The sequence below is a fragment of the Oryzias latipes genome, chromosome 15 (assembly GCF_002234675.1).
Source record: "Oryzias latipes chromosome 15, ASM223467v1".
Lineage (NCBI taxonomy): Eukaryota > Metazoa > Chordata > Actinopteri > Beloniformes > Adrianichthyidae > Oryzias > Oryzias latipes.
Window position 1 is genome coordinate 24280354 of NC_019873.2, and position 24891 is coordinate 24305244.

Sequence of the window (24891 nt, forward strand, 5' to 3'; positions counted from 1 at the left end):
AAAATATTTTGAGGAGTTTTAAGTTAATATTTAATACTGCTGTCCTCTTTCCCATACTGTTGTTTTCCTGTGATTGTGATGAGTGAAACTATCACACACAAACACATTTGTGCTGTTTTCCTATCATTCTGGTTTCCATTGCAGCCACAGACTTTCAAAACTTAACTAACCTATACCTTGACTTAACCTGCAACCACACCTTTTTACATTGAAGTAGAAAACTTACTGACAGCAGAATTGCAACTATAAGGCTACTTGGCCTTTCAGATGGAACTTAGAGTCTTTTTTAGATGTTACTCGATGGCGCCCTCTGGTGTACAACTGCAAAGATGACTTCTTTCAAATCTTTCCAGTAGACAACTAAACTGTGTTGGTGTGGTCGGGTTTTTTTTCTGTCATTGACATAAAAATCAAACTCATCTATTTATTTTAACCCTTGTGCTATCTTAGATGACCCCTCCTTACATTATCGTGTTCTCCCTACCATGACAAAGGTGGATCCATGGACACCAGTGAGGTTCACAAATCATTGAAGAAAAAAGGTTCAGCGCACTGTCTAGTGGGTCTAAATGACCCAACTCCCAATGTTAAAGTGCCTAGGATAGCACAAGGGTTACTAACTAAAACACTAACATGTTACGAGGCAGCAATTGTGCTGCCTAAAACACTTGAGTTTATATTGTCAAGTTTCAGGTACATTAATGAAAAATAAAAAACAATCACAAATCAATGAGATATTTTAATTCTATTTAAAAAAACATACAAATGTCACAAAATGTAAAAAAAGTGTGTGTAAGTTTTCCTAATTGAGAAATACACATGCCATGACTTATAAATAACAATAAGATACCAGCTAAAGTAATAGAAAGAACATGTAGCGCACACAAATACATTAGATCTCACCATAATCATATATGGTACATTTTCAATTTAACCTCTGAATAATTAAAAATACTACATGTGAATGCTTAATTGTACTAAGGGGGCTATTTTTGTATTTCAGAAAGGTATTTTGCTTAACAAATGGGGTTCCTGCACCTCATAATTTCCGAAAGTAAAATCAAATTCACAGTATTTCCTTACAACCATTACTCTTGACATAAATTATGGCAGAGCTTCGTAGCAAATAAAAGGTTACTATTTTAACAAGATGGCAAGCACCACAATTGCGCATTGTCTTAACAACAACAACATGCAATAAATCAACATAAAGGATCAGTCAAGGAAAGTGTACCAGCCACACTGAGATCAAGGTGATCAGATGAGAGGTATTCAATGGGGTCACTTGTTTTTTTTTCTTATATTCAAATCTCAAATGTGTAAAGAGAAATTGGAGTTATGACACAAAAATCATGACCAGAGAAGCTGTGATGTCGACTGAGATCACACGCGTCAGAAGAGGTACGCTTCGTTTTCGTAACACAGAAAATTAACTGTAAACAGGAGATCTTCCTGAGAATGGCTGTTCCACGTCAGCGTCAGATTTGCATCTGCTGTGATTCTGCGCTGGGTCAATAGTTTGGGCCTTTGCTGTAAGGACCCCTCCTCATCATTCCCCCATAGCAGAGGGATGGGTCACAGACACCCGGTTGACCGGGAACTCCAGGACTGCCGCTTTTGCCCTCTGCTCCACTTTGACCGGGAAGTCCAGGGTTACCTGGAGGGCCCGGTTTGCCGTGTCCCTGGGGACCAGTTGGACCTATGAGGATCAAATCAATATAATTTAACGTAAGTAACTAACAACAATAGCCACCTAAGATTTACTAAAGAGTAACTCTGAATAAACAGGAAATGAAAGAAAATGAGTGGAACTCCCAGATAGGCAAACAGAAGAATAATTTAATTATCTTGAATTATCTAGGATATTTTTACTTTAGTTAGAGCTTTTTGTTTTAATTGAAAACAGTAAGTCTTGATAAAAATAAAGTCCCAAATAAAGTCTGGAAAACATAACTTTTAAAGAAAATTGGTCTCAGTCAAAACAAAAAACAGATTTTTGAGGAGGGAGTTTTGCAAAGTAGCAAGGATAGCTTTGTTTTATAGTTATTATTACCTGGTGGTCCCGGTGGTCCTTGGTCTCCAACTGTGACTCGACCAGGACTTCCCTTCTCACCTTTTAAACCTACCTCCCCTGAAAAACACAAGTCAGAAATTTAGTGTTTTCCAGTAGTTCAAATGACAAACGACTTTGGCCTTACCTTTAGGTCCATCAATCCCAGAATGCCCTGGCTGACCAACACGACCCGGCTGACCTCTAGGACCACTGAGTCCTGGGAAACCCCTGTGTCCCTGGGGCCCAGCTGGTCCTGGTGGACCAGGAGATCCCGGCTGGCTGTGACATCTGGCGCAGCTACTCTGCTGGCTGCTCATCCGCAGCAACAAAGGCAGCTCAGCTGAGTGGATTGATGATGGAAAGTATTAAGAGGGTGTAGTAGTGCAGACACAGCTCAACCGCCAGGGTACTGCTACTCACTCTGGAGAATATCCATGCAGATTTGTCGAATGTGATTGTCTGACAGTCCACTCGCCTGTAACACAACGACATGAATGAATAGTACTCACCAAAAGTCGTACACGAAACCCTTTTCTTTGCACAAAATGCATCAAACTTACAAATCTGCCTTCAGGGCCAGGTGGACCAGGAGGTCCGCCATCCCCCTGTAGACCACGGGGGCCAGGTGGACCTGACTGTCCTGGTTGTCCAGGTCGCCCCATTTGACCTTCTGGTCCTCTTTGTCCAGAATCACCTGCTGTCCCTTTCTAGGAAGAATATTCTTTATGTTAAATATGTAAAATGCTATAATGACCAGTTCTTTTTATTTATTATAACAAACCTCTCCTTTTAGTCCCATTGGACCAGGTGATCCCTGTTAACCAAAACAAGGAACAGTCAGTCTAATTTACATTTAGTTCTCAAAAGCAAGGAATCTTGAATTAGTGTTACCTCTGACACTAAATCAATTGAAATATTAGGTTGGTCACTAGGTGGCAGTATTTTAAAAGATATTTAACTTTGACACTGATCATATTTTGGATTTCTTCTTTTACGAAGCCCCACCCAGGACAAACAGTAGATCTGAGCAGATGACTCACAAAATAAATTATGAACCCTCTGAACAAAAGCAACCTGATTATTACTTTTTTTAAGATTATATCTTCTTCTCTTCAAAACCCAAAACGTTTTTTAAATTAATGTTACTTTAACATTTTTTATCACAAAGTTAGTAATGGTAAGTCACTACTAAGTTTGTGGGAACAGTAAGTTTTCTGAGGTTTTTATATTGATAATAATGTGTTTATGCATTGTTTTCTCTTATATTTGTTTTCATTTTTTCCGTTTTTAATAATTTTAACAACTATACAACTACTATAAATGCACTTTTATCTGGCAACCTAATTTTAATTCCCTTTTTATTGACAGAATAATGCACTTTTTATGTATTATTTAATATTTTTAGTCATAGGTTTTACTAAAGCTGTTTTAACGTATAAAGGCTGCACAAACCAGGAAGAATTTTTTGAATTTCACTGTACTTGACAATTACAACAGAGATCGACAATATTTGCAGTACAGCCACAAGTTACTACATATACATGAATAAAAAATATATTACAAATGAGAGAAATTGATAAGTCTAAATATATTTTTAACAATTGAGTTCATGTCTCCTGAGGAGACAATAAAACAAATTTTCTTTGTTAAAAAGAAAAAGCACAAGGAGCAATGAAGTACATAGAGTAACCTCCCTTAAATCCTCTTTTTTTTGTGAGGTTTTGCCAGTAGGAAACACATTAAGGGTATTTTTTTAAGAGTGTTCCAGTGTTTGAGCACACAGCTGTACAAATCACAACATTAATCCCCATCTAAATCAGGTATTATGACTCACAAGACTCATGAAGAACCACAGAGCTACACAGTGAAGTCAAAACTGAGACTATAGTCTCATGATGTCAGAGATCCCCCAACGCAGGAGACAGATTCATGGACTGGAGGAGCATAATCTAATGACTACAAGAAAAACTGGAAAACCTCAACTTGCTGTGAACGAAAGGATACGAATGAGCGGATCTAGTTGTAAGCAACAGGTTTGATGTTGATTAAAGACTCACTCTTATGAAATTATGATTTTTGTGTTTTTAACATGTTCTTGTGGCATTTTTCTAATGGTGGAGGACGTGTATTAAGAAGAATTTAGCGCAAAATAGCATTTCTGAGTATTTCTTTATTCAAATAGTTCTTATTCAGGTGTAGACAAAAACTGCAGTTAGAAAAAAGTTGTATTTGTGACGTAGAAAATATGCTGGGTGAACCATAGCTCCCTGCTCCCAGCTCTCAGCAACAGATGGGGTCTTTAACTAACTAGCTCAGCTGATTGCCATGTCATGATAGTTTTCCTTTATTTACTTTTTTTAACCTGGGTTTCCAGAGGCTAAATTCTATATTTTGTTCTTTATCTCACTTTAAAATAATTGTTTGTTAGACCTTATGTAGAATTTCCTACTTTATATTTCTTTCTTTTATTTAAATGGACAATTTAAATAAAAGGCAAGGCAAGTTTATTTGTATAGCACAATTCGTACACAAAGTAATTCAAGGTGCTTCACAAAACAGAAAAATGCATTAAAATCACAATACATCATAGAAATAATCAACATAAAATTTACTTTAAAAGAAAAGGAAAAAAAAAAAAAAAAAAAAAAAAAAAAAACAATAAGCTTTTCAAAAAGATTTCTGCATGCTGACAGTATTTGACTATCCATCTGGCTTATTTTAAATTATCAAATTCTATTCATGTTAGATCATTTTGTTTTAATTTTGGGCTTTGCTACCATAAATTAGGAAGCAAAAAATAAGAAGTGAGCAGACATGAGTGTAATAAAATTACATCTGTCTTATTAATAAAAGGGCTCATGTAGACGATATTTCATTTCACTTATTTAAGTGTTTTGTTGATTTATAGCATGCTATTAAAATGTACTCAAATGAAACTGCAACTTTACGTTGTTATTCAATGAATCAATGTCTGTTCCTTTTTATTAAAACAAAAGTTGTTGTTTGTACATGTTTTGTTGGTTTAAATCAGGGGCCTGCGACCTGAGGCTCTGGAGTCTCATGAGTTTCATCATTATAGTGGATCCTCGGCTTTGAATAAAAATTATAATAATTTCAGTAATAATAGATTTATGAGTTAAGTTTTGTCATTTACTTTTAGATTTTACATGAGTTAAAATTAACTGAATTTTCTTTTCACTGGTGATATTACACTGCTTGTTCTGCTGTCAAAGAAATATAGAAAAATAAAACTGTCATAATTTAATTATTGTGAATATTTATAAGCTACATTTTATAAGTGAAAGGTCACAACAGTATATATAGTGTTTTATTTTTCTTTGTCAATAACTAAATGGCTCTCTTAGCATTACAGGTTCCAGACCCCTGATTTAAAAAGAATTAGTTTAACTGATGCATTTGAGTAAAACATTTTTTAAATTGTTTTTCCAGGTGAAATCATCATAAAAAATAAAAATGATCTGACCTGGAGCCCTGGTCGGCCCTGTTGCCCTTGTTCTCCTTTTCCTCCCTGGTGAGGTAATCATTGGGTTAACATACTGAATGAAACAGTCTTAATTTGGTTTTAAGGTGACATGCATTGTTTTTATTTAAACATTAAGCAATTCACCAATAGTTTAGATTTAGTTTCACGATTATTGGCAACAAACAACATTTTCAGCAAAGTTTTGCTTTTTGCATAAAACCATCAGCTCAGTTGTTGACATTTAAAAAACACATTTGCTTTTCTAAAATTATTGTTTTTATCCTTTTTGAAAATAAAATGTGCAAATTAAATTGGACAATAAATAATGTGGAGAATATTGTGGTAAAGATTGGGGAAATCTACAGATCATGACTGGAAACTTCTACTGAAAATAAGACATACTTGTCATGTGGGACAAATTCCAAAAAGCAGGAAGTGTCTTAGAACAAACTGACAGAAGGTTGAGGAGCATCTTAAAGCCAATGTGGTTAGTTTGGACCCTCATTTATCTTAAGGCAATAAAAAGGCCCCTCAACTGCAAACATTGTGTTTGAGGTTAGTTTTGCAAACTAAAACAGAAAATGCAAAGTTGTTCAAAAGAATCTTCACTGTGTTGCATGAGCTGAAATGCTTGAAACGACACTGATACTGCTACAATAGTCTTACCATTTCTCCTCTTTCACCTGGATTCCCCCTTTGACCCTGACGAAAATAAAAACACACATTGTCAGTTTATGGACAATTTGGATGAAAAGCCCAAGAGTTCCTCTTCATTAGATTAGATAAACAGATTAAACAGACTACAGAAAAGCCCATTAAATTACATTATGACGATAATAAAAAAAAAGAAATACCTTGCTTCCCTTGAGGCCTGGCATGCCTGGGTGACCCGGCTGGCCTGGTCTTCCTGGATCCCCGGCAATTCCCTTCAAATCAGCACCAGTGTCAAAAGGCAAAAATTATCCTCATTCCATTCATTTAATATCAGATAATTAAGTTACATGCTGTAGTTTTCCTTTTTTCATTTACCGGAAGGCCAGGTGTGCCTTTTATTCCTGGACTTGCACTTTCACCTTTATTTCCCTTAAAAAAAGACACAAATGTGTTTCTTTTACTCAAGTATTCAGGGAAACTTCACAACTTTTTGTGTGTCAAATATCTGTTTGACTACTGAAAGATTATAGAAATAGAATGTAAAAGAGGCCATCTGGGTTTAAAATAAAAAAAGTAGCTGATTTTTGTTAAACTGCACCAAACCAACTTTGAGATTCAGTGTCTTCATGACACGAAAAGCTTCAGATGAATGCATAAAAATTTGAATGGCAATGCTGATATGTTCAGCAAAACATGTGGGAATCCCCCCTACTCCATTTTCAGCACTAAGGGTGGATCGGGAGGGGGATTGAACAACCCAATGGTTCCCGGGTGCAGCTGTGCCTGTAGATCACTGCTCCCTAATGGGAATGCTCAAAAAAGAAAGCACATTTTGGATTTGTGACGGCTAACAGGACTTTTACCCAACATCTCAGAACAATCTGTAGCCATCTGCGGTGTCTCCAAATCATTTCTGATACAGATGTAGAAGTTTGTGAAGAAGGACCCTGATGAAGACTTAAAACAGTCATAAACGAATACCTTTGGTCCAGTTGGTCCTCTCAAACCAGGTGTGCCGGGTAAACCCGTTTCACCCTGTGTGATGGCAAAGATTATTTCCATTCATCTTTGGGCACTTTGACAAACTAGAAATATTAATAGCAGATATTCAATCCTACAGGCGGTCCAGAAGATCCTTTGAAGCCCTTTGGTCCAGGTTCACCAATGTCCCCCTCGAATGAGAATCACATCAGTCAAACAGTCACACTGTATGGCTCCAAAGTATTCTGCAATTGTTCTGCATGAATAAAAGCAAACATCTCACCTTTTGTCCATCCAGACCTGCAACTCCTGACAATCCAGGCAATCCCTGGATTTTAAAAATAATGAAATTCAAGTCACGTTAAATTGTTTTCAAAATCATTGAGTTACAATTGGTCACAGAAATTTGTGGAGTCACAGAAACTCTTTGCCAAAAAATTGCCAGATACATTTAGGACATATATTGCTGTCCTGCTCAAAAAAATTGACTTAAGCTGTGAGTATTTGTAGGTTAATTTCGGCTGTTTGCTGAAAATTCAAAATTCAAAAAACAAATACTGGTTACAATTTAAATTCTTCAAACAAAGGAATAAAAATTTTCTGGTAAACACATAAAAAGGTTTAAAAAATCACTAACATGTATGACAAGGGAAACATTGAATTTATTTGTGTTTAAGTTATGGTTTTCCTTTGTTTCATTTATTTAGTTTTGTTTTAAACAAACACAGATTTTATCTGGCACGATGTTAAAAGATGTCCTAAAGCTGCTGGCCTTCACTCAAGAGCAGCTTCTTCTTTCAACTTAAAAAGGAGCAGAGCTGCTTCAGTCTCTTTGCAAATCTCTTGTTCTTGTGGGGGGGAAATAGCTCACAGGCCTCTGGAGGAACTGACTCATCTTTAGTAAACCCATCACAAACTTTTGGACACCACCTTAAATAATGATCAGTGGGAAGGCTGCCCGGTTGAAGCAGTTTCCTACTAAGAATTATCTGTGGGAGTACAAGAGCATTTCCCTGCACGGCTTTCTCCGCTTTAGATCATAAATGTAGCCTAGGACTGTTGCATAAAAAGGTTTTCCCCCGGATGGACTACAGGGGAAATACCCCAACTTGCAAGCTCTGCAATTAGTGCACAACAACTGTGATGCAGTTGAAACTCTACAAATGCATCTCTTTGTAATAGATTCAACAAACTACGGCTTTCTTATTTTACCAAAGCAGGGAACATATTTCGGACAGGAAAATGTATAAGCACCTTTTTTTAATTAGAAGTGCGTTTCAATTTCAACATACCTATACAATTTTGCTATTGAATTTGTTCATTTAAAAAGTTACATTGAATGTAATGTGCAATAACAACTCACAGGTCGTCCTCCCCGTCCATCAGAACCAGGAATGCCGCTAACTCCTGTTTCACCCTAAAAACAATTTAAAGTCAAACATATTTCAAGTTATAAAATGAACTTTCCGAAAAGCACGTTGAATTCTTTACAATGTCGCTTCCGTAAAGCATTTAAAACATTTCTAATGTTTACTGTGCTTGTCAGATGGGACTGTGAAAGTCAACAGAGACACTAATGTTTTCAGTTTCCATGGTTGTCAGGCATCAACAGCAAAACTTTTCAGAACAGTTAATTCCTCAAAGAATGAGTGCACTTATGCAGCTACTCCATGCCTTCAATGTTCATTAATTCATGTTAGTTGTAGTTTGCACCACGAAAATACTGTTGAAAACAAGCTGACCTTCTGACCATCTCTCCCTGGAATTCCATCCTTTCCGTCTCTCCCAGGTACCCCCTGAAATCACAGAATCCTAATATTCACATCCCAATTAAGCCAAATTTGATTTGGATTTATTCAAAACTGATTGGAACCTACAGGCTTTCCAGGAAAACCTGGTGAACCAGGAGATCCTGCACTTCCCTTTTCTCCCTGGAAAAAACACAGTTTAAACACATTCCGCAGCTGAATTGACGCCAGTGTTTGGGATAATCTTCAGGATTACCATTTGACCATCCTTTCCAGGTAATCCTGTAATTCCTGCTGATCCTTTTGAGCCCTATGAAAAGTGAAAAAAAGAAGTGTAGGGTAACTATTGATGTCATTTAAACAAGATGACATTTTGAAATTTTCAAGCCTGTCAAGCTTCAAACGAGCTCATTTAAAACACTGGTGAGTAATCAAATCCAGTTTAACATTTTTGCATCATCGTATTTATATTTCTGCACAGTCAACAACATACAGTTAGTGTTCTAATTAGCTTCTTATGTTAGAGGGGGCTCTGATGACTGTGTCTTCCCTTTAAAGTCCCACTCCCACTCGTCTTTTGATCTGTTTTAAAAGTGCTCCCAGTGATCTTTTAATTAAAAATTTGTTGTTTTTAGTCAAAATAAAATAAATCTGTCTTTTTTATAAAACATAGTTTCTGCAGAGCGGCAGGAGTTTATTAGAGCCAGAAACCAGCTCAGACGAGGAAAGCAAAAGTGTACATGGATCTAGCTGTGTTTAAGAGATGGCTTCAGGATGGAGTGGAGCAGGGAGCTTGTGGGTCATCGTTGTAGCGTCTCCGCAACAGCTACAAGCTTTTTCAAACTTAATTTTTTTGGCTTCTTCTGGTTTACAATTATTTGAACCAATAAATACTCAGAATGTAATTTAAGCTTAATTTCTTTTATACATGTCCTCCATCATCAGAAAAAAGCTACAAGTACATGTTAAAAACACTAAAATCATCAGAGTGGGTGTTTAGGGGGGGAGCGCAGGTGTGTCTTGTGGTAAGTGCATCATGAAGTATTTGTAAAGTAAAAGTAAGTTGCAAACACTTGTGACGTTAGAGTGATGCAGTTATACTTGCACCGTTCTTTAGTTGTCAGTAAGGCGTATATACTGGCTCCTCACTGACCGTGCACAAAGGCTGCATGCATGGGGTGTGCGGCTTATACGTAAGTGCCTGGTGGACGCCCGCAAGATGAACACTACGCTCTGGTAGTTTAAGTTCCTAAATTTTAACAGTTTCCTTGGAGTGCACACTCATCACTTGAACAGCACTACTAACTACAAGGGCCTTGAAAAAAAAGAATAATTCATACAACAACTATACTTCACCCTCACTTTATGCAGCATGCCCATAGAAAACATGTGCATAAACATTTGGGCTCTATGGGCTCACTGAGCGGTCTATGACTTGTGTGATATAGCAGTTTTAAAGAATCTCACATTGGGTTTAAAGGTAACTAAGCTTTCCAAACTCTGACTCATGTTCTCTGAGAAACCAGTTTGTCTTTGTTCCAGTGTTTGGTTTCTAAGATATTTTTTCATATGAGAAACACTAAATAACATGGATTTCATGCTGATACCTATTTTAATGTTTTATAATGTCTGACCTATAAATGCTAAGTAGTCATTTTTTTCTGCAATGATTTAAAATGAGCTGCAACAGACTGGCGACCTGTCCAGGGCGTCCCCTACCTTCGCCCATAAGTGGCCGGGATAGAATCCGGCAGCCCCATGACCCCGAAAGGGATAAACGATAAAAGAAGATGAATGAATGAATGAATTTAAAATGAAGATGCAACTCTAAAATCAGAAAATGTTAATTAATATTATTTTTATTTTCATTTACTGTCCTGTGGCCCTCATGGTCTCCCAGTAAAAATCTTCCATCCCTCAGTATAGAACCTGTGTTTTGTTTCTCTCTCCCAAAGGATTTGACTTTATATTCTTAACACATGGCCTTCCAGGTGATTGATGTAACCATGTTTGAATCTGAAGCTGATGCTTTTAGCAGGAACTTCCTGAAAATCCCAATCTTATCCCATAAAACCTCAATAGCTAAATGTGTTTTTGTACTTCAATACCATCACCCTGTTTTTGAAAAGTCTCCTTTAGAAATGCAGAAATTGCACCGACCTTTCAGAAATTAACTTGAATCTAGAACATTACTGAACTAAATCTAACTGTAAAAAAGGTAGAAATGAATTCATCTGGACCTTCTCTCCTGGCTGTCCGGGCAGTCCTGGCAATCCAGATGAACCTCTTTCACCCTGAAATAACAGACTTGCGTTAAAATGTACTCAATCAAATCCAAAGTGTTAAGGCATCTCATCTGCCACAAATATGGTTTTTGATCCTTCCTACCGTAACACCTCGCGCCCCTTGTTCACCTTTATATCCATCTGTTCCACGTGGCCCCTGAACAAACAAATCCCCCAAAATCATCTTTAAATTGCCTGAATTTGGTAATGATTATTTAAGTAAACATGGTGCATCAGTTGTTTTTTGCTTTACCTGTATTCCTGGTGAACCTGGCAGCCCTGGGCTTCCTCTAGCGCCAGGGATACCCTTCAAATTTAACCAAAGAGACACACAGCTGATTAAACAATTGATTCTCCTGGACTGTGTGCATGCTCTTGAAAAGATTCAAGGCTGTGGGCGGGTTCTTCCTCTGAGGTTTTAATCATGCAGCAGAACATGTGGTTTGCTTTGGAATAGTTTTCATCTCAAGGAATCACTAGAGTCCTGCCAATGTTACTATAATAGGGAATGTTTTTTATTTACTCCTTGGAAAAGTCCCTACATAGGCATTTTCCTCCTTATATATATATATATATATATATATATATATATATATATATATATATATATATATATATATATATATATATATATAAAACTTACATGATCAAACAGGATCAAATGGACAAGTTAACTTGATGGATGGATAGATGGATTTTTCCATTCCATTCTTGGTGCCAATGATGTACAGTGTGTTTGTATTATGAACTCTGAAGTACTCACAGGCTTACCATCAGCGCCAGCAGGTCCAGGCTGGCCAGGCATACCAGCGCTACCTCGTTCACCCTAAAGAAAGATTCAATTAGTGACTCAGTCCCATCTGACTTTAATAATTACTTGTTTGCTGCAAACAAAAAGCAGCACTGTTCATCTCTGCAAAGCAGCAAAGGTCAGAACATGGTTCCTATAAATGTGGATTTAATTTATCTATAAACTATGCTGAGTGAACTATTCTATCTAGTATACAATGTGCTTGTGGGGCCATATGGAACATCTGCAAGCCAGCAATGCTCCAAGCATTTTAAGATCTATTGTGAAGAATTCGTACAACCTTGTTAACAAAACATGGTCAAAATCATGTAGGTTTCCTTTGTTACTACTTCCCCCCCCCCCCCCCCCCCTTTTTGATTTTCAAGCCAATTTCTTTGTGAGTTCTTTGTGTAAATACTTTTATTACCAGGGTTGTTGTTCTGCAGTAGATCCACTGTGTGATTAATAAAGACTAACATGGAGGTTTTATTTCCTTGGTAGGTAAGTTTCCATTTTAGCTTATGTTTGTTCAATGTTGTGGCCTGGTTTGGCCGCGTCCAAAACTAACTTACATTTGCAAACCACAGTTTACATGATTACATACACATAAAATGTTTTACTGTCAACTTGATTTGATTTTTTGAGAAAAAGAAGCACAGAAACTGTTGAAAAAGAACGAAGTCCATCTAAAACAGGAGAAACATGATTTTACAGGCAGTGAGGACAGTCACATTTGACCATTTTGTAGAGCACCCCATGTTTTTACCATATATTCCTGTACATCTATGCTTTTGAAAGTCTTTCCAACATAAAAAAAGATGTTTCAACTGCTTCTTAAAACAGAAGTATTGTGTGACTTTATGAAACTTTGAGTGTTAACAATTTTCCATCACATTTCTATTACCTACTAGAATTTTTTTTCCTTCTAACATATATTGGAATGGCTGGAACTGTTTTATTTTAATCAATGTCCCACTATAAATTTTCAATTTTACTTTGATTTTGAACATTTCTGAAAAAAGACCTAGTGGGAAATGTAGCAAGACTGGATATGTTTTTGTTTTTTTCATGGCATTATTAGCACAAATATTCTTATTGGAAATTAGATAAGCTACATGGTATCATAAAGTTTAAAAAAAAAAAACACTGGAAAACTTACCTTCATCCCTGGAGGTCCAGATGGTCCAGGAGGACAAACACAGGGTTCTCGAGTTGGCTCTACGTAATCTGGAATATCAATGCACTGTGAAGATGTTTAAAAAAAAGACACAACTTGATGTTACAGTAAAACAAAGGTTGTAAATAGTGTGGATGGTATTTCTTATTTTAATATTGTCTAATCTTTGACTAGAAGAAACAAACTTATGTATCCATGTTCCAAATCCTTAAAAACATACAGAACAAAAATGTTGTTTTATCCCCAAAAAAAAAAGAAATTGCGTTTTTGTTATTTTTTTATGCTCAACTTTCAAGGACCTTGTTTTTTTTAAATAAATACTGTATTTTTTCTTATTATTTGAGAACAGTGCATTCGAGACAGAGTGTTCACATTTAGTTCATGAGTTTCCTTGATGATTTTCACTTACCTTTAGCACAAAAAGGTGGCAAAAGGTGCAGTCAGTTTAAGAGGTAGACCACAGTAAGTGGACTTGAAGTTGAGCATCTGGATTTAAAACTTTCTTTCTTAAAGAAAGTAGATTTTAAGTCCGGATGTCATCGCTCAACTTCAAGGCAACGTCACTTGCATGATTGAGAACCTTCATAATACACTGAAAGTGGACTACACCTAGGTGGTGACATCATGGAGTTCTATCCTATCGTGATCTTATGCTGTGTGTATCTTTAACCCCCCATGTCCTAAAACGGCCTCATCACTCACCATAAATGTTCCCAATTGTGTTATTGGGATCAGGTCTTTTTTGTTGCTTTTTTTATTGTTTTGTTTTGTTTTTTGTTGGTTGCTTGGTTGCTAATTATAGTACAGTAAAGGAAGTAAAGTCAACCTTTTTTAAATCTTCCACTAAGTGTAAAATGTTCACTTTTGGATTTAAAAAAAAAAACAATTCAAATCCAAAAAAAATTTGAAAAATGCTTAACAATAAAATGGTTGTTTTCTTTTTTTTTTGGTAAACTATGCTTTTGTGTCTTTGATCAGTCCTTTAGGGAGTACTGGAAAAAACGTTTAAAATAATGCATCACGGAAATCTGTCAACAATTCATTTGTTTATTTGTATATTTACTTATTTTGTTTATACAAAATGCATTTCAAACAATACAACTATAATCACGTAACTACAAATGAAGCATTAATACACTCTTTTTTTTTTAAAAGGGCCTATTTTTGTTGGTTGCTCTAGGCATAAACTGTAGTGCATCACATCCCTGCCTCACCTTGCCATGGCAACTTAAAATGATACTTTTTAACAAAAAAATGAATTTCCTACTGTCGTGAAATGGCCTGACCTTCTCTTTCTGTGGTCTCTCCTGGAGTCCCTCCTCCTTCCTTAGGCTCTCTGCGTGTGTCACGGGTGTTCTGATTTTGTGTTAATTATGTTTGGGTCTATTTAAACTATGACTGTTCTTGGTTCTGGGCCAGAGCATCTCCTTTCTATGCTCCAGTTTACGTTTGTGTATTTGGCATTAAAGCCCTCTCATTTTTGGAAACTGGTTCCGAGTCTTCCTTCCTGCTATTGGGTTTTCTCCCCTGACACCCCCCGTCACACTTACATGTATTGGTAAAAATTGCATTCTCTCAGATTGTAATAATTCCAAAACTGTGAAAATAGTGAACTCAGTCACTTGTTTGATGTGATGCCAGTTTTTAAAGCCTTAATGCCCTTTGCTTTTTATGAAGTAAAAATCTATAGTTACATTTTTTGTTAATCCTAAAAGTAAGCACCATTATGCCCCATGTATGGGAAGGTGAGGTGTTAACTGATTGAGATGCTTGGCTGCACTTATGAAGCACTGTCTTTAAAAGGGAAACAGATGTGGTTGGATAAAGCAAAAAGCAGGAGAAAAGAAAAGATTTCTTGAGCTAAAGGAAAAAGTGCAGAGGCAAGAAGACATGTTTACTTACAACTCCTGGTATTTCGCAAGCGTTCTCTCTTCTGTTCTGCTCAGGGTCACAGTAGATTCTGAGTTTTTGAATTTCAAACTGGAACAAAGTTTCAAAATATCATCAGAAAAACAGCAGCATGAGACTTAAACAATTACATTTGGATGTAAGTTAGTTAACTGCTGGAGCTGCTGGAGCTTATTATAATAATCGACCTTTTAAAGTAAATACCCAATTTTGCATGGATGTACAGTACTTTAGGATCCCCTCTTTCAGAAGAGATTGCACAAGAGAAGAGACCCGAGCTTGGGGTGAGAGGGGCCTTTTTTATATATGATATACATATAATAGTATTGAGGTACCCCTAAAGTTTAAAAACTGCATTTTGTGCAAGAACAGCCCACATTTTAGCGACTGGGAGTACAGAATTAATATTTTTGTAACAATTAAATGTATGGCTGCCATTTTTACAAATGGCTGCCATTATAGACCTTTCTTCTCGTGCTATTTCGAAAGAGTGGATCCTAAGGTACATTGTGCAAAATTTAGGGCTTGTACCAATATCAACCGAACTGAAATATCTGTTTGGTTGAAATGTCAACCTAGCTGGCTCTGCTAAATGGGCAACATTTAAGATCAGCAACGTCATGCTTTTTGACAGAAATCTCATGAAACTGCACACATTTGGATGAAATTTATTTTAAAATGTTAATTTTGATAATGTCAACTGTAAATCTCCCTCCAGCTTTAATGGCAAATAAAGAAGGTTGTAACTGGAACACTCCTCATAAAGATCACCCAAAATTACAAACATATTTTGACATTTCATGATATTGTTGACTTTTATGTTACAAATAAATATACTTGTAGTTAAGGGTTTTGTTTATATACCAGAGGGTATTTCGGTCATTTTTTTCCACTGATCTGTGCGTTTCTGCCAACTCTGTGTAATGACTTCCATATGGATCCAAAGAGACAAGCCAAGTGTTGTTTTGCCATAAACAGTGTTACATCACATGGTTTAATAAACAATTTGGCTAGAAAAAAGTAATTCTTCCTTCTATAAAACCATAACTATGTGTGCATTAAGTGTTCTACTGTATTTGGAGTGATGTTTTTGCTCCAATATGCAGAAAACCTCTCCCTTTATCATAGGTTTGTCAATTTGACAAATGCAAATGCAGCATTTTTGTCACAGATTCTTTCAGTTGAAAACAAATAAACCAGCCATTAATAAGCCTTGTGGATAAAAGTGTTCTTCTCTGCCAAAATGTAATATACACAGTTAAACGCGTCTCTGAGGAGCAGCTATAAACTGTGTGGTATTGTTTGATGTACTTTAAATCATGGATCTGGGACCAACTAACATGTTTTTAATGAGTTTGGGGTTGTTGATGCTGATAGACTTACGGGCACTGTTGTTTCCTTTCGAACATATTTTCCTACTTGGGTTTTTCCATTGATAAAAATGCCAATAGAGGGCTCTAGTGGCAGTGTTTCAATTTCCAGATTGTCCACATAAAGAGTGACATCCTCTTCGGTGACCAACAGTTTCATCTGGTGCCATTTCTCATCAAAGAGCATCTGTTGTTTAAAAGAAAAGTCAGTATTAGTACTCTTGCTTATTAAACTGATAAAACCACCTAAACTGCATTTCTAGGAGAAAAACAACACATACAAATCAGATTGGTGTACCATTTATGTTTTGAAGGCATTGTTTACTTTATTGGGGAAATTATGGCACAATAATTCTTAGTTGAGTTTTTGTGTTTCTGTTGTGTTTTTTCTAAAGATCTTCAAAAAAATATTCAAATAAAGCTATACATTAAAAATATATCAGTTTTAGGTTATTTGCAAGTTGGTTGGTAGAGAAGCCAATAAAATTAAACTCTAATCAATGGGAGGTCATTATGCCATTTTTCTTTGTTCCACATTTTGCAATTCGTGTTTTCTTAGCCCCAAGAAACAATTTGATGACCTAATCTGACACAGTAACTGCCTTGAGGCAAAATGTGATACAAAGCAACTGGGCCCAAAAAAATGGCGACTTAATCAGCCTTTCCAGTGCAAAATAGTACAGTTGCAGAACAAGTCTCATTAAAATGTACTGTCCAAGAAAGGAAGCTTTTTCTTTGACATTTATGGAGTGCATAAACCATGACTGCAAAACATTTTTTAAGTTTTACGACTCAACAACTAATTCCCTCCCATTGCTGTTAGTGGTTAAGGATTGTGGTGTACTTTCAAGGCCAGACATCAATATTGCATAATGTTTTGTCCTGTCAGTTCCACTGGGGGGCTCTATGAGTTTAAAAAGTTTGGTCTGCATAAATAATCCAATAATATACAACAATTAATTAAAGTTAACATCAACACAGACAGGAGCTTTTTATAGGAATGTCGCATGACTTTTTTCTTATAAGATCGTGTCTCTTTTGTCCAATTATTCTATAAAAATGTGTTTCAGTCGAATTCACAAGCAGTTCAAGGGAACTGTAAATTCTAATCACTACCAAGATATTGATTTCAATTTGCTGGTTTTAAAATAAGAACCAACATTTCTATGGTTTTGTTCTTCAGATCTAGAGCTTGATTCCTGTTTTTTTTTGGCTAAACTAAAAAATTAGATGTGGTGTTGAAATATTGATATTCCGACACCAAACTCGATGAATCAAGGTGACTTGTGTTCATTTTTTGGTGATTTAGTGGTAACTTACCCTTGCTGTTTGTTTTGAAAATGTGACGGTTTGAGTCTCAGTTGGTGCCCTGCTGGTTGTGGTGAACATGACAGTACGATCCACACCATTCAGCGTCACTGCCATCTGAGGTTTACCATCAAGTGTCTGTATCCTCCACAGATCCCACTCCTCCACGGCTACTGATCCTTTGTACTTGAGTGTGGCAACAAAGACGTACGATGGAGGCAAACCATCGGGGAACAGAGACCTGAAAAATGTCAAAAGCTGGTCTACCAATAAAATTCACTTATATTTATTCAAAATTTAAGTATATTGAAGATTACCTTGTAGCTTCACTTAAGTCAACTGGGGTTGTGACTTCAAAAGCATTAGTGCCATAAAATGTTCCTCGTGTCCTCTTGGCCTTTTTGGCCAAATTTAAATATAATAGCAGATCAAAGCCTTTCTCCTCCCGAGAATTTACAGGAATTCTGGCTGGACAAACTGTCTCTGTAACAGACAAACACATTGATTTGCAGTAGGTAGAGCTAAAGAGAAAAGAAGGAAATCAAGCGAGAAGGAGCTGCTTACCTTCACACAGTTTTTGCCGTATGATCTGTATAATCCGTGAAATAGCTTTGTAGTCTTTTACAGAAAAAACGTACGTTGAAGATGGCTTGTTAGCAATGTCCCTCAGTTCAGCCTCCTCTGTTTGTGGACCGACACCAATGGCAAACAGAATCACTCCATTATTCCTTGCTGCCTCTGCTACTTTGAGGACTTCATCTTGAGACTTGCCATCTGTGAGGACCACAGCAATTCTAGAAACACCCTGTGGGCCTCTTTCAGAAAGCCCAAATAGTTTGTCTGTTGCAAACTTTATTGCGATCCCTGTCCTTGTGTTTCCTCCCCTATATTCAATTGACTCCATGGCTGTGATGAGGTCTCTGTTTGTAGAGTACTTCCCCAGAGGTATCTCTAAAATGGGGTCATCACTGTACTGGACTACTCCAACCTGGGTAAATTTCTGTCCAATGTTGAAGCTTGTTGTTATGTTGACAAGCCATCGCTTTACTAACTCAAAATTGACATCTTGGACACTCCATGATCCGTCAAGAATGAAGACTAAATCACACGGCGCTGTCCGGCAACCTGGAAACAGAAAAGAACATCTGAAATTTGTCGAATTATGGATGAAATGTGTTATTGACATAAGTCAGTTTGAATGCATTTTATTGTTTTTATGAACATTAGAGAAGAAAAAAAGCACACGGATTCTTACTTCTTAAGTCTTCGTCTTGAGCCATGCTAAACAAATGAAGAAGCATGAGACACGTGCATTTTAAGACATTACGTATAGGTGTCACTCTGTAACCCATCATGCTGTGGTATGGATTCCCAGCTGTCCACCTAAAGTGAGACGGGGAAAAAAAGCCAAAAATTGCATGAAAAAAAGTAAAATGGCTGCATGAATGGGACACAGGATTCTTCTGCCTTGCACTGACAGGAATAAGTTATTTTTGCTCACTTTAGTAGATAAAAACACTTAAAATATATGGTGAAAGGGAGCGAGCAGTGTTTTAGCTTACATGATCAAAAATTGTTTTTATTTTATCACGTATCAATATGGTAAAGGTAAAACCATTGACTGTGTAAGAGACCTAGATTTAGTGACTCCTCCCCCCTGGCTTTCAAATCAAGATGCTATTACTCAGTCATTATATTTGTCTGAACAACCATTATTGTTAGGCTACCTGTTTTTATCATGTTCTTGCTAATCATATTTTTTTTTGAATTTTTATTTATTTATTGGAAGATATTCAAGTTATACACCGACCAATCAGATTCCTCAATAAAGGTATCCTGCTGGCCCTCACGTCGAACTTTCAAAACGTTTGATTGACAGATTATCCAAGAATGCTTTAAGTGGTATGGGCTTCCAGCAACCCCAGCACTGATTGGTGAGAGGGGTTACCAAAGAAATGTTGAGCAGATTGGACCAATCACTGCTTACTGATGTCGTGTGACAACTAAAAGGTTAATGCGTTGGTGTCCATATCGCAAATGACGACTGGATTCATTTTATTTCATTGGAGCCGGAAGTAAGTCATTTTCTATTGGTGACGTCACACTCGCTCGGTCCAGTTGTCTTATACAGTCAATCGTTAAAACATAAAGTCAAAAAGATTCAAACATTGACATTTTTAAGTATCATGTACAGATCCTGGCTGAGTTTTTTAATGGTGATCCTAAGAAATCCAACTGAACAAGTATTTTAATTTCTTAATTGCATTTTATGGAACTTAACCAAGGACCGGATTTAGTGCCAACAAAAAATATCGTTAAAATGAAAAAAAACTTAAAACTTACGCCAGACTGGCTAATAGTGTTTCAATATATGATCAAAAAATATCTAAATGTTAAAAAGAAGGGTGATGAATTTATAGTTTAGGTTAGACACATTAATGTGAAATGCTAAGAACAGAAGTTAGGATCACTGAGGATAAATACATTAAAGTTTAAAACAACGTCTGCACAGCGGTTTCAAATTTTGCATTAAAACATTGTAAAACCTTGTAAACAATGAAGTTACAATAATTAGGGTAAATTGGCATTCATTTAGTTTAACTGTCAATTGAAGACCATTTTTGCTATTTCTTTAGCTTCGATTCTGTGATTCTCTGGAAATCCATACAAAGAACTAAACACCACTGTCTTTGCAAATTACAGTCCTTTTTTGGTTGTTGATGTTGCAGAAGGCTGTGAGACGCATTAGTCCAAATTAGTCCAGATCTGGGGAATGAATCTGGCGCAGCGTAATTTGATTCAAATCTTTGTGCCAAACAAACGCCCCCATTGCAATCATGCGGCTGACCACACAAAAAGAAATCTGATAAAGACGATTACTCCGAACAACTTTGTAATGACTTACAAGGACGGATGGATCCAATTTGCGCCAGCGAAACATCCCACACACAATGGTGGAGGCTTTCACATTTGGATTTCTTTTAATCTGTTTTGCATTTAATTCATTTTTTAAATAATATGAGATGGGACATCAGTTGCAAATCCCACCTTGTTTGTTTGTATTAGCTTCCTACCTCTCCTCACTTCCTTACTACATCAAGAGATTCCCCAGAAAAATTATAATTCAATTGCTTACACCAATATTGCTCCCACAACCCATCATCTTTTCAACTCCCCCTCAGAATCCTCCACTACCATCATCATAGACTTTAATTTTCCTTTATAGACTCCTTCCCCACATTCTCAAATGACAGTCAGCTTTACTTAATACTCAACTCACAGCAGCTCTGGCCACATTAACCTTAAAAGCAGAGCCCTCTGTTTCCTGTTGAATTATCAGCTGTTTCCTTAGATTTCTGCCTGCTCTTGGCTTAAATACAAAAGGCCTTCCCAAAACAGCCTCACTCTTACATGTTTTCTCCCTCATGGATAAAACCAATTGTAATACCTTTCTTTCCACTAGAACACAAAGTGTTTTTTAACATGTGCCTGCCATGTGCCGCTGAATAACACAGCTGTGTCACAAGGTGTGCCATTCTTGGTGTAAGATTATTTGTCTTCCAGTCAGAATGTTTCAAAATGTTGGCAAGTCTGAACATGAGGGGGATCCAACATTTTGGAGCAGTCTTTCTCAAAAACGTAAGTAATTAGTTTCCAATTTTCTTTAATACTTTTGCAGCTCCTCTGCTTTTTAAGGTCATCCATCAAATACCTCATATTTTCATGTTTGTTTATTTTATCAATGGGCAACACAAAGTGCAAAACACATGTAAGTATTTTGGCTGACACCGTTTAAAATTTTCTCTTTAAATGTCCAATGAAATTCATGTATATTGTATGTACATGGTTTTTCCATTTAAAACTGCCTTCTTATGATAAAGTGTCTATTTTTGAGCAAATTGTTCAAATTTTACTATAATAAATGTTTCAAGTTCAAAATTTCTTTGTTTTTCACCAGAGTTTCAACCCCCAAAACCTTAACTGTACTTTTTTTAATGGTTTGTTTTCTCTTGAGAACATTCCGATCCTCCAAAGTCATGAAATCTTAGACTATGATAATCCTAAAACCCCACAGGGGAAGAGGGATTAACTTGTTGTAGCATTCACTTTAAAACGTTTGAGTGTCTTTGCTGTGGTGTATAGAAGAAGCAACAACACAACTTCTTGGATGGTATAGATCTTTGGGCTCTACCAACGGATTTTTGCAGAATACCAGACAGCGGTGGATGCAGTTTATTTTCTTTTTTAGAAACCTGGCTCTGACCAGTTTCTCTACAAAAATTTGCTTTGTAAACAAAGCAAGTTATCTTAAATCAGGAAATGTTTTATCTGGCAAGGGGTATAGGTTCAACAAAAATGACAAACGTTAATAAAGCACACATATATGAATACTAGTGAGGCAATCATTCACTTACCCATGATTTGGTTCAAACCTCAATTTTTTGTCACAATTTCGTTTCGGTTCTATATACAGTTTGTGTTTTACAAAACAGCAACAAAAAAAGAAAAATTCAGAAAAATTATTATTTTTAATTTGCTAATAAGCAAATAACAATGAACATTAACCATTCAGTTGGCTTGTACAAAATTAAGGCATTGATAAAACAGACCATACAGATCTTAGCTTATTGGCAGACTTGTTATGACTGTCATTAGTAGATTTAGAGGCAATGTTTGTTAGTCATGTGTATAATGAAATTTAGTTATTGATAAAGAATAAAGTAGGTTTAGGGGCGGCTGTGGTGCACCGGTAGGGCAGTCGACCCATGATCGTAAGGTTGCAGGTTCAATTCCCACCCTGCACGCCCATGAGTCGAAGTGTCCTTGGGCAAGACACTGAATCCCACCTTGCCTCTGGTGGTAGGCAGGTGCCTCTGTGTAAGTGTGTGAATGGGTCTGTGACTGTAAAAGCGCTTTGTCCTTGTAGGTAGAAAAGCACTATACAAGTATGCACCACTTACCATTTAAATAGCTAATACAATTAAATCACATCAAATACAAACAGATTTTTTGTGTAAAAATGCTTAACCTGACTAGACTGTTGAGCATTTCGGGGAATGTCTGTGAAAGGTCACACATAAAAGTCAGTGTATAGGACTTAAACTTGGTTTTCAAAGTACTTTAATGCAACTAAACTGGGGTCAGACATTTTGACATGACTGAATTTTTCCACCATGTTCACTCCGCATGAAAGTAGTACAGTCGGAGGGGGGGTTAAGTTTTTGTAGAAATGTAAGCCCTTTTCCCCAGAATTTTCCCCCACTAGAGAGCTGGAGGAGGTTGTTGGAAAACCCCCTCACTGGCACCATCCAGCTGCAGGGATGCGTTTCCTCTCCACTGACTTTCTCCAAACTAGTATTTCTGCACTTCTCCTTGAGCCACATGGAATTAATTTATGGCATCAGACAGTGAAATTCCAGCAGAGAACATTAACCAGAAACATGAAGTCCCCTTGAAAGAAATTAGTCTTCATTAAATAATTCAGATGCTACTTTTCTGTTGCTGTCTTTCAAATGAAACATCCAAAAAGCAAAAATATTTACAGATGTGTCTCATGATCATGCATAGCTACAGTCATCCCTGAATTTATAGGTCAGCACTGATTTGTTGTTTAGGCAGTTGTTGGTTACTGACTGTCAGAAGAGTAATGGTGGACCATTCATTCAATCTGAAAAAGATGGAAAAGGCCCCACATATGACTTCCACATGACATTCTTTTTGTTTTGTAGGTTGAAACACTGAGCCTTTTCAGATTTATGTGAGATTTAGCTTAGTAGCAAGGGAGTTCCAGCTGCAGATGTTGCTCAGGAAGCCGGTGAACAAATGATTTCTCACATTTCCCAAGATAAAACTGCTGTTGAGTCATCAATCAGATATAATAAATGCTCTAGACAAAAATAGACTTGAAAATGCTTTTTATCTCAAATGAACCCTTTTAAATCGCTAAACACAAAAAAATAGATTATAAAATTCCTATTTTTGTAACAAGCAGCTTCATTATTATTGAACTCCAAAAGTTAAATATATCGACTTGGCAAGATAAAACTGTTCCCATCCAGAAACAACAACTGCTGATCAACACTCGTAGCGCTTGCCAAGATTTTGGGAGAGTTGTTGCAGCCAAATTCTTTTAGCCTCAATGCAAAGCCAACTGCTGCATTGTTCTCCCCAGAAACCTGTCCAGTTAAATAATGTTTTATAATGCATTTTCTCTGTGGGATATATATTTTTTTTCCCAAAGTCTTTTCAGCCAGCAAGTTTTCCATCACATGAGTTCTAAAGTTTCCTCAAATGTCTCAAAAATCATTGGTCTTGACTTTATGTCTGTGAAACACCTGTAGCCACCTGTGTGTGTAAAATTGAAAATGAATTACTGTGAGCCAGCATGATTGTAGAGACAGTATGGTAAAAATGTATTATTTTTACAAAAAAATGTGAGTCAAAGTTCAGGAAACATTGGAAAAAAAAGTATTTATCATCTTGCTAAGTATTTCTTTTCTTGCAATGGACTTTATCAAGTTGGATGTGCGAAAATATTACTAAGAGTTTGTATTTCAGAAATGTGTCTCAATTAAGCATATTTGCACTGCACAACTTACTGAACCAGCAAAAATGCCTTTCAGTTCAATACCTGCATTGACAGTGACAACTACTGTCAGCCCAGAGGGATCAACAAATACCCATAAAGCCACTTTCTCTTTTCAAAGCAATATCACAAGTATTTTTTAAGCAAACAAACATGTCAGTTGTTGAAATGTAACAAGATTTTTGAAGGTAATACAAAATATTTACCAGTGCGTGTCCAAGCCTTTGCAGCAATTCCCATTGATCCTTTCATTGAAAGCAACACAGCCTTGGGTTTGGAAACTGGGGAGTAGTGTGCATGTTTCTCAGCTGAATGAAAGTCTGCCCTTGTCTCTCTCTGTGTTTCAACTGCTTCTGTCCTTATTCCTCTCCACCCACACACCCCTAACCCTTTCGCTTTTTTTTTGGCCCTCAGCCACACTGTTACAATGGGTGGAAAGAGCAGCAGATAAGGGGAGCGTGGAAATGGTTAAACAGTCAGTCCATCTCTGAGTCCAAAAGGAAAATAATTATCATGACCAAAACTTTTTTCGTGGTCTTCTGGGATT

At 36.7% G+C, this 24891-nt stretch overlaps 1 protein-coding gene across 2 annotated transcripts; it reads right to left on the reverse strand.

The window, feature by feature from the left end:
- Nucleotides 1–724: 724 nt before the first annotated feature.
- Nucleotides 725–24702, reverse strand: LOC101170950 (collagen alpha-1(XXI) chain). 2 transcript variants are annotated; one of them, XM_023963379.1, is made up of 29 exons: nt 24551–24702; nt 19014–19141; nt 18323–18883; nt 18076–18241; nt 17771–17999; nt 16464–16637; nt 15075–15152; nt 13155–13238; nt 11969–12031; nt 11459–11512; nt 11309–11362; nt 11161–11214; nt 9177–9230; nt 9050–9103; nt 8915–8968; nt 8536–8589; nt 7456–7500; nt 7310–7363; nt 7173–7226; nt 6567–6620; nt 6392–6463; nt 6204–6239; nt 5538–5582; nt 2835–2867; nt 2614–2760; nt 2474–2528; nt 2199–2393; nt 2054–2131; nt 725–1699 (listed from the first exon to the last, which is right to left on the reverse strand). In XM_023963379.1, the coding sequence occupies exons 2-29, from the start codon at nt 19111–19113 to the stop codon at nt 1512–1514; spliced, it is 2889 nt and encodes a 962-aa protein (XP_023819147.1). In that variant the 5' UTR covers nt 19114–19141; nt 24551–24702; the 3' UTR covers nt 725–1511. The 2 variants fall into 2 exon arrangements, with proteins under 2 accessions (XP_023819147.1, XP_023819148.1); XM_023963380.1 differs by lacking the exons at nt 725–1699; nt 2054–2131 and having other exon boundaries at nt 2198–2393; nt 2614–2756.
- Nucleotides 24703–24891: the final 189 nt, after the last annotated feature.

Excerpts from the sequence above, each read along its gene's own strand:
- LOC101170950 (XM_023963379.1), bottom strand. The coding sequence starts at position 19,113 with ATGATGGGTTACAGAGTGACACCTATACGTAATGTCTTAAAATGCACG. Across the intron at positions 11,215-11,308 it reads AAGGGGCGCGAGGTGTTACG|GGTGAAAGAGGTTCATCTGG; the intron begins GTAGGAAGGATC and ends CTGTTATTTCAG. Across the intron at positions 1,700-2,053 it reads AGGACCACCGGGACCACCAG|GTCCAACTGGTCCCCAGGGA; the intron begins GTAATAATAACT and ends TGATCCTCATAG.